This window comes from Drosophila serrata, unplaced genomic scaffold, assembly GCF_035046125.1.
Source record: "Drosophila serrata isolate PLE 108 unplaced genomic scaffold, ASM3504612v1 contig_241, whole genome shotgun sequence".
NCBI lineage: Eukaryota > Metazoa > Arthropoda > Insecta > Diptera > Drosophilidae > Drosophila > Drosophila serrata.
The window spans coordinates 3253719-3263723 of record NW_028257139.1 but is presented as its reverse complement, the minus strand read 5'-3'; the positions used below and the strand labels follow the sequence as shown (position 1 = coordinate 3263723).

Below are 10005 nucleotides of genomic sequence, written 5' to 3'. Positions count from 1 at the left end.
TGACAATATGGCTGAGCAGGGAAGACAACACATTTAGTTAAGAATCAGGCAGCCAAAAAAAAGGAAAAGGGGTCCTGGTTCCTAAAAACTGCTTTTGAGGCTGGTCTGACGTTATTATTATCATAAGAATAATCCAGAAAGAATCCTGATGAAGGCATTGGTAAAGGATAATGTACTCTTTATTCAAAGTATATCTGTAAAATTGTACAAATAATATAAAGGTAATATCTCGCAAAGAACACCATTCAAATGTGCACATATTTTATGGTTTTATGAGCCACTAAGTGGCTCTTCTTTGGCTTAAAGATGGAGTCCAGGAGAGCCAAAAAGTGTTCGTATTGCAAAATCCTTTATATTAAACTAATACGATGTAATTAATCAGATTTTCTGAGAGGATAGAGAACACAAATAAAGGAATTCGTCTTTCTCCTGCCCATTTCCCTTTCTTGTCTTAGCCTTTACATTACAATATTTTCCTAGAAAACTAAAACTATTAATTCTATTAACAGTTGAACGGGTTCCCAACTTGCTTACAACACAACAATCATGGTAACAGCGATTTTGTGCTCACATCTGGCCTAATTAGGCCCGCTTAAATGGCTCATAAGGCACTTCCACTCATCGTGCGGTAGGTTCATTAGTCATTTTTAGTTGATTCTATTAATGGGTTTCGACATTTACGCATTTCTGTTTGTTTTCACGGAAGTGTCGAGAGATTTTCCCATAATTAGAGTTCCCCTGTCGATTTGCCAGCGAATTTTCTCAGCTACTAAAAACCAAGTGGCACCGGTAATGGCTCCACTAATCTGTACTACAACTCAATTTCAATTAAATGCTGTTCATTCGATGATACTTTCCCCGGACTACTTTCCAAGCGAGCACTAATAACGCCCAGATCCCAGGGGACGGACTAGTTTGGAGTTCAGGAGGTTCAGGGGCTCCAAGGGTTTGTCGGCACTAAAAGTTTCTTTATCGCGGCGCATGCGTTGCATTGTCACACATTTGGAAATGAAAATAAATTGGCTTTAACTGAGTTTTGGATTTGGATCGTGGTCGATATGCATCTCATCCATATGCACGAGGCTTTTCCCATCTAGTTTACGAACTGTGAGAGACACCGAGGGAGTGGGTTCGGGTTCGGGTTCGGGGCTCTTTGGAGCTAAAACAGACCAGTTGGTCGGATCGGTATCGGGCATCATTAGCAGCGGAATTGATAGCTTGATTATTCAAATGATTAACAAACGATCGGCTGCTGGCCAAGTTCGTCGGTTTGGCTTGAGAGTGGGTCTCGATCGAGATCGAGATTGATGGCGCACTTCAGTTGCGGAGAGCTCGCAGGTCATCTTCTCGGCTTCGCAGCTTCCCAGTTTCTCAGTTTTGAGCTTCTCAGTTTCTTAGCTTTTGGAGTTCGAGAGTGAAAAATGTGTGCGCCGCTGGCGACGATGGGGTTACCTTTGAACTTTGCCGCAAACGGTAGCCAGAAAGCAGCCGGCTTCCAGTTGGAAATTTATGAAAATGATCATCGCACCGAAAATTAATAAATATCGAAATAATTTCGAGTAAATTTCGTATGCAAATTGGCGCCGTGCACAAATCTGCAAAGCGAGTCACAGCAACGCTCGGCTTTAGACACTTGGGTTTTTTGTGTTTTGTATTTATTTTCGCTTTTTGCCCCGACTCGTTTTCGTTCGTGGCAAGTGATTAAATTAATAATTAATTAGTTTGAATTTATGAATAACGGTTGTAAATAATCATTAATAAAAATTAAAAAAGATTTCTTTTATTTTAAGACTCCGCCACTCAGCATCAGCATCAGCTTCAACAAAATACGTAGCAACATCATTAAGATCGATCGAAGCTGAATATTCAAATTCGAGTATTCGAATTTGTATCGAATCGAGATACAGATATACAAAAATTTGAATTGAACTCACCGACCGATCGAATGGAAGCTCTGCTCTCGACTCCGAGCATTGTTTGCTTAAATATGCTTAAATTTATTGACAAGAATTTGCGGTCTTTTGTATTTCCCTTTGTCTGCCTTAAAATTATTAATTGGAGTGAAACAGATTTAGCTTTTGAACGCTAATTGGTTGGGTTATTAAACAATGACACAAATATAATTTGTTCATCTGGGGAAGGAGATGAAGGGAGAGTAAAATCGATAACTTAACTGCACGAATTTTCGGAGGATAATTGGATGTTAATATTTGTATTTGATTTGTAAAAGGTTTATTAAATAAAATAATATGAAATGTATGCAATTAAATATATGTTAATAATAAAGGAGAAGCGTTGAAGTGAGGGTTTAGGATTCACGAAAAATTATACAAGTAACCTCTAGTGACTTTAAATTTTTTTAAGGGATATTTAATAGTATATATTGTATGAAAAATATCTGTACATTATTGCAAACAGGAACAATTTACGTTTCCAATCATTTCTTTAGGAAGGATTTGGCCAAGGGAACTGGCTCAATCAATCTATATCTGTCGGATTTTTTTTTTAATATAGATGCAGAACAAAAGTCAATAGTAAATTCAAATCATTTAAAAGGATTTTCAAAACTAATAATATTAAATATATTAAATCATTTTTAATTCTCTTTGTGAATTTATTTGGTGGCTCTGAAAAGAGCCGATTTAGGATGGTTCTAATCGTTGTGATCCTGGCTTTAATGCCGGATTCTGGTTCTGGCTGGTTCCATATCCACTTCCGTTTCCGGCTGTGATTGTTCTGGCTTTTTCAGTGGCCCATAAGAGGGCCTTGGTCCTGGCTGAGTTCTTGGATTTATCTCCAATCGGGGCTGGCTTCGAGTTTTGCCTTTGCCCTCCATTTCCTGGCCAAGGACACCACTTGGTGGGGTGTCCTGGCCCTTCCTTTGGCCATCGTCCAGTGCTTGGGTATATCCGTTGGGAGATAGCTTCACCCAACTCCCAGGGCACTCGACTCAAAATTAAACAAAATACTCGTCTCCTCATTGCTCACTTTCTGTACCAATCATTGGGTTGCCTTGGCGGTTCGGTGCGCACCTGGCCACGCCCTCATTTGGGCGGTGCTCCGCCCATTTGAGCTGATCCCGGCACCGGGACCACCATGCCAGCAGCAGCGGCTGCAGCGGCCAGACCCACCATATCAGCCTCGTGCATGGGCTTTTTCTTTAAAATGCTCAAGTCGTTGACATTTTCCAAGAAGGACTTGTGAGCAGAGAAGACCTTCACGCTATCAAAATCCTTCTTCAGTTCCTCAATGTCGCGCTTCTGCTTGGCCCTGCGGTTCTGGAACCAGGTGATCACCTGGGCATTGGACAAGCCCAGAGAGGCGGCGATCTCATCACGATCCGCTGGCGACAGGTACTTCTGGTACAGGAAACGCTTCTCAAGCTCAAAGATCTGATGATTGGTGAAGGCGGTGCGGGATTTGCGCTTCTTTTTCGGCTGCGGACGGTTCGAGAAGATGTCCAAGTGGGACTTATCTGGAAATAGGAAGAAGAAAGAAAAGAAGTTAGTTTCAAGATTTAAACCCAATTAAAACTTAAGATTAGGAATCATTCATTTACTTAGTTTGTAGCTCTAAATCCCCCGATTCCTTGGCCTCAAACCGGTTACTAACAAGCAACTTTGCCTTTGGCTTTAATTGCCGAGCGAGTGTTGATTCAAATGCCACAATTGATACATTTGATGAATGCAATTGCGAACGCAGCTGCAGTTTCTAGTCTCGGCTCTCGACTTGGAGTATATAATTTCCCGCTGATTGATTGCACAGGCTTGTGGGCGTTCATTGGGCTGGTGGCTCTAATGACGCCAGCTCAGCTTTCTCGGGCATTATGCAAGGCGGCAAGGCGGCTGCTGCTCATTTGTCTCGTTTGCGGTGTGATTTATAATAATTATTGACACCTACAAATCAGTTTTAAGTGGCACACCGCTTGATTAATGAGCCACTGACCCGTACTTAGAGCTCTGATTGTGTTTGCATAACGTTTCCTGGTACAAACCCAAGCCCAGTGCCCAGAAGCGGTGCCAATCAAAGCGATTTCGATCCAAACAATGTGATGGCATGATCATCAGCATATATATATATATATATATATTTGTATTTATTGAATATTGAATATTGATTGCTGAATATTGGCTAACCGGTCCAGCTTCACACCCATTCCGATTGCTTGTCAAACAAACTAGATCGACATTAAAAACTAATTAAATGCCCTCCAACCGAATGCAAACGAAGTCTCCGGACAGACCAGATACCATCCATGAGTGTGGGTATACCCGTTTTACATATACATATCTACATATTTGAAATGCAAACGCATAATTTGGTCATTTGTTATCTCGAGCACGTTTTGTAACCCAAAACCCATTAGGCACTTGACTGCACGCCTCTCTTTCTCCAGAGCCTTTCTCCCTAGGTCTCTACCCTCTGTCTCTTCAGACTGTTCCTGGCCTCTTTTGTATTTGTTTTTTATCGGAGACTCATTAAGTAATTCCCTGACTTATCTCCTAGAGCTGAGGGGGGAGAAAGAGCTCAAGAGAAATGGCCTGGCCACTTGGGTATCCTTTTCCCCTCTCAGGTGTCCACTTACAGGGCATAAATTCTGATCCTTAGTTAGGAGGAGTTTTGTTATGATGTTCAGTACACCGTATGTTTAAGTAAGGGAAACCCGATCGATTTTCAAGGAACCTGCAACAGTTGTTCCTTGGGGAGTTTTACGTTTTAATTTGGCGAGAATACTGGGAATTGCAATTAGGATTAGGCGACATAGCGTCTGGTAGAGTTTTGCCCTCGAGAAGCCAGTTGGTGTATAACCACAAAAGTGAGCCTTCAAGGAATATGCTATGTTTCAGGGTAATTATAATATCTACACCCGGGTGCGAGTGATGCTAATGGCCACTCCTCATAAATTAATATTCTCACAGCTGCCTATCGTAGAAGCAACTCCTAAACTGTTGATAGACAAACGATGCGACGCCTCCAGAAGTTGAAACTTCCATGGATGCGATGCGTTGTAAATATTTCATCTACGCGTTATACAATCCACGATAAACAGAAATATGTGTATATTTTGTCAACTTAATACCCCAAAGATACAGTATTATACAACGGCCGAGTGTCGTCGCTAATCGCCCGTTCAGTGTATTTTAAAACATGTTTACGACTCGAGGAGCCTCAACCACCAACCAATCAACCAAGCAACCACTACTATATATTATTTAGTCGGGGCTAGAGTTGGCCCGGCCATTAGTTTTGAGTAGCAACAAATGGAAACGGCATGTTAATTGTTCGACGAGCAACAACAAAACTCGATTAGGTAATGCACCGCACAGCTAATTGTTGCTAATCGCTGCAGAATCGACACGACTACACAAATATACAACTAATGCGGGACAGTTGGGGCGACTATTAACCATTAATTGCCATGAAATCACTGCATGGAGTTCGGGGAGTACTATGTAGTACTAAAACGCCCACTAAATGAGCTCGGATGAGTGTCGGGGGGTTTTATACTTCGCTCTAGATGATTGCATATCCAAAGCTTCAAGAACAAAGTTCTCTGGTCTTATAATGTATCTTGATTTTTGTGGCTTTTGTGAGTGGCGCATGCTGGCAATTAATTAAATGCCCAAATATTGAGTCGGTTTTTTGGGGAATTTACATAACAAAAGATCCAAAATTGCGGGGGGACAAAGAGGGGAATGGGAACATTTATTTCAATTAAACGAAATTCGAATTTGCTGATTGATAAATGGCAAAACATCATCATAATAAGCTGAATATCCAGCTGCTGTTCGTTCGATTCGATGCTAACAAATTGGAAGCTTTTATTCTAATTAAGAAATCGCGTAAATTCATTACGGAAATTGAGACATTTATCAATGGGGTCTTGAGCAAACCAAATAACATATCCCGTACCGCTACCAAATAAACCCTCTTATGATTACTTTCAGGGATGCTTACCTTGCGACTCGTCAAAGTCCTTGGTGGTCATCTGGAACAGTGCATCCAATGGTGTGCCATTCGCCTTGGCCTTGGCCACAGCGGCAGCATTGTTGGCACTCGTCGCTCCAGCTGCTCCTCCCTGCGATGGACTCGCTGCATTGCTGGTTCCACTGGCTCCTGGGTGTGCTGATGATTGGGGACTGTGGCTGTGCCGGGTAGCGGCGGCGGAGGCAGCAGCCACTGCAGCCGCCGAATCCCTGGCAATCTCGGGCGAGCAGCAATCGCTGGCCGCTGAACTGGAGCGGTCCGAGCCGCTCTCCGATGGAATGATGTCCATGCCCATGTGCCGCAACAGCTGGGCCTGGGCATTGAAGTGCTCCTGGAGCTGGCGATGGTAGTCAAGGGCCAGGCGCTGCTCATAGTGCAAGAGGGCGGAGGGTATAAAGGGGCGAACGGGCATGGCCGGACCCAGTAGGTGATCCCAGGGCCGGACAATCTGTCCGCTGGGCAGCAGCATGGCGGCCGCTGCCGCCGGATGTACATCCAGAGGTTCCGTGCGCGGCTGCAAGAGACCGCCGGAAGTGGCCCCAGGACGCGAGGCGGGCGGTGCAAGGAGATTGGAGCTGGGAGGCGGTGAGACGGACTCTTCGCGCTGCTTCTCCGAGTGACCCAAAATGTCCGCTATGGAGAAGCTCTTGACGCCCTCGATGGCCGACTTGGTATTGGTATTAGTTTGCCCGGCGGATTGTGGCTCCGGCACGGCGGCCGGCGGACTGGGCGTATGCTCCCTGGGCTCCGACGAGGACGAGGACATGCGCAAACGCTTCAGCGGCTGGAAGTAATCCTCCGGCAGACCGCCGACGGCACTCCGGCTAAGTCCGGCGGCTGCTGCAGCGGCGGCGGCGGCAGCAGCGGCTGCGGCGGCATGTTGCTGCATCAGCAGTTGCTGCTGCTGGAGCAGGTCAATGGTGCTGGCACGTGGATGGTGCAGCGGATGCTGATGCGGATTGTTGGTGCGGATGCGGATGAGGATGCTGCGTGGGCAGTGGGCTGGGTGCTCCGCCCACGGAGATCTCGGATTCGGCGGGACTGGCCGGACGCATGGTTGGAGGGCAGAGCATTTAGGTTCGAAATATAGCACTTGAAGGATTCTCAGGGAGTTCTTCCTTTCTTTCTTTTACTTTTACTTTGTGTGTCGTTGGGGTGTTGGGTGAGCACTAAACTGTATTTGTTCACTGAACTCTCGTTGATATGGCTTGCGGTGATTAGTCAACACTAACTAAGGTATCATCGGCACGACTCTAACGACTGATCCAACGGTATAGGACCTTTCAACTCGACGCTTCGCAGTCAACTGTTCGAAACTAGATTGAAGATTGGTTTGCTAACTAGACACGTCGATATTTCTTCAGTTCTTTTGCTGCCGCCGCAGTCGCTGCTGCCGCCGCTCTCTGCTCTGCCGCCTCAGCCTCTCCCTCGCCCCATCTCTTTCTCACCCTCGCCCGCTCTCGCTCTCGCTCGGCTCCTTAGCATCTCGCCCTCTCTCTATTCGTGTCGTTCGTGTCTTGTTTGTCGGTGGTTAAACCTGGCCTCGGCAATCAAATCATAACTGCACAACAAGCTGCGTCGACGTTAGCGTCGTTTGCTCTCTCCTGGCCTCTCTGGCGAGAGCACTGAAACCTGTTTCCGGCTAAAGCGAGAGCCATCTATGCCCCCTGTGTGTTGCCATCTCGCTCTATGCGGACTCTTAGCACCAATCGGCTACAGCAACAAAAAATAGCAATGGTGGCGTATACGTAACGGTAATTATGGCGTTCATCATACGCCTCGTGTGCGAGCAGGATGGCGGACGTGGGGCGAGCGAGCGAGACGGAGCAGGCGACGCTCCTCAGATTGTAACGAGACTGTATTTAGTATTTTTGGTTCGCAAGCAAAGTTTTCACAACTTCAAATGACGTCGGCAGCGGCGCAAGCAGCGGCATCTGCTCCCCCAAAAGCCCCTAAAAACGTCCCATCCCCGCCCCTCCCCTCTCTCGGAGAACCTCATCTCACACAGTTAGCATTAATGACGATGACCCCCGAAGGCAGCCCGCGTTTAATTGTCAAGCGTTTGCAATTAATTTGCTGTAAGAAAAACGAACAATTAATTTGGAAGAACAAAAAAATATAAAACAAGAAAAGGAAAACTAGGGAAACTAGAGAGACCGTGGGTAAGGGAAATAAAAATGCGCATAAATTTGCTGGCATTTGGAAATTAATTCGAGTCTGAGAATGAAAATGAAGCCAGTTTCAGTTGGTTGACTTGGAGAATGTTGTATGTGTATAATTTTTTGGGATATTGACTAAGTGCCACTCTGTTTAATTAAAACTTATTGTTGGGATTACTTATTCCAATCCCATTTATTTATTAAGTGTCATAATTAATATATTGTCTTGCCATAACAGTAAATGCCAATGGAGCTGAGTTAAGACCGACGGCTTTTCTTTGTATAAATATTTACTTATTAAATTAGTAAATACAAATTTTGGGATTTAAAAAGTTTAAAAGGTATTAGATTACAGACACACTTTGATGTGTATACATACAAAATGAAGATATTTTTACCATCCCAATTATTTTTAATACAAAATAACTTATTTTTGTCCTTCAAAATTGGCTATAATTTAAATCAGAAGTCTGAAACAGTGTAGACATAAGCGTTAATATGGGTTAAAGAATATACGGATATATACGCAAACTGAGATACTAATCTTATCTATTTCTTTACATTTGCAAGAAGCGAAGACATATTTTATTTCTTACTTGTTCTAATAATAATATATAATAATAAAATCGTTTTTTTAACCAGTACAGGGTATAATAGTTTTAGTCAGAACTTGTAACTTTGTGAAAAAATAATTTCCGACCCTATAAATCATATATATTCTTGATCATCATCAACGAATCGATCTAGCCGTTTCTGGTTAAAAACTAAATTTTTGAAATTTTTCCAAAATATATATTCTTGATCAGCATCAATAGCCGAATCGATCTAGCCGTTTCTGGTTAAAAACTAAATTTTTTATAAGGTGTTACATTATTAAAATTTTTAAAAACTGGCAAAAATTTTAATCTTCTCAAATGTTAAATGGAGTATGCAGATTTATAAATCTAATAAAAACTATCATAAGAATGCTTTCGGAATTAAATTTAATGCCTTTTTGGTTGAGTTATGGATTTTTAGAACTTTGATTTGTCGTTAAAATTGTCATAGAAAAATATATATATTTTATATATATATATATATTTATATATATATATATTTATATATATTTATTATTATATATTTTCCTTATGCTTTTTTTATACCCTTGCAGGGTATTATAATTTCAGTCAGAAGTTTGCAAATACAATTAAAACTTACAACTATTTCAGTTTTAAACAGATCATCATCAAGTTTGAGGTGTAGCCATTTTATATTAGTCTTAAATTTTGTGTAAAATTTCATGAAAATCGGACGACTGTATCATATAGGTGCCAAACAAACGATCGTTTGGTGTAGAGGAAAAATGCAAATCTGTGAATTGCAAATATAATATGTTTAGGTGAATGAAATGAAAACAGGTGTTACCTATACTTACTTATACTTATACTTATATACTATATAATTTATATTGTAGGGATTCCTACTCATAGATGTTCAAGGTAAGTACACTAATCATATTTTAAAAACTTATTTTATATACAAAAAAAAAAACATGAATAATTTTCTTAATACCTTTGAAGTTAGCTAAGTATTAAGAGGTCATATATTAAATAAATATCATAACTAAGCCAAAAATGCGTTAATTTCAGTTTTTATTACGGTAACAAATCTGCATACTCAATTTAAAAATTAAAAAAATTCAAATTTTCGTCCATTTTTCACCATTTTAACGATACCCCTTATAAAAATTTAAAATTGTCAAAAAATTTGAAAAAATTAAATTTTTGCCGGACCTGGCTAGATCGATTCGGCTGTTGATGCTGACCAAGAATATATATGAATAATAGGATCGGAAATGACTCCTTCACTAATTTTCAAG

The 10005-nt window shown here is 41.9% G+C and overlaps 1 protein-coding gene across 1 annotated transcript; it reads right to left on the bottom strand.

Moving 5' to 3' along the window:
• Positions 1 to 2939: 2939 nt before the first annotated feature.
• Positions 2940 to 7218, bottom strand: lbe (ladybird early). The gene is given in 3 exon segments (XM_086832037.1): positions 2940 to 3475; positions 5959 to 6952; positions 6954 to 7218. Coding segments are annotated over 3 exon segments (1533 nt in total). The 5' UTR covers positions 7062 to 7218; the 3' UTR covers positions 2940 to 3044.
• Between the last annotated feature and the right edge of the window lie 2787 nt (positions 7219 to 10005).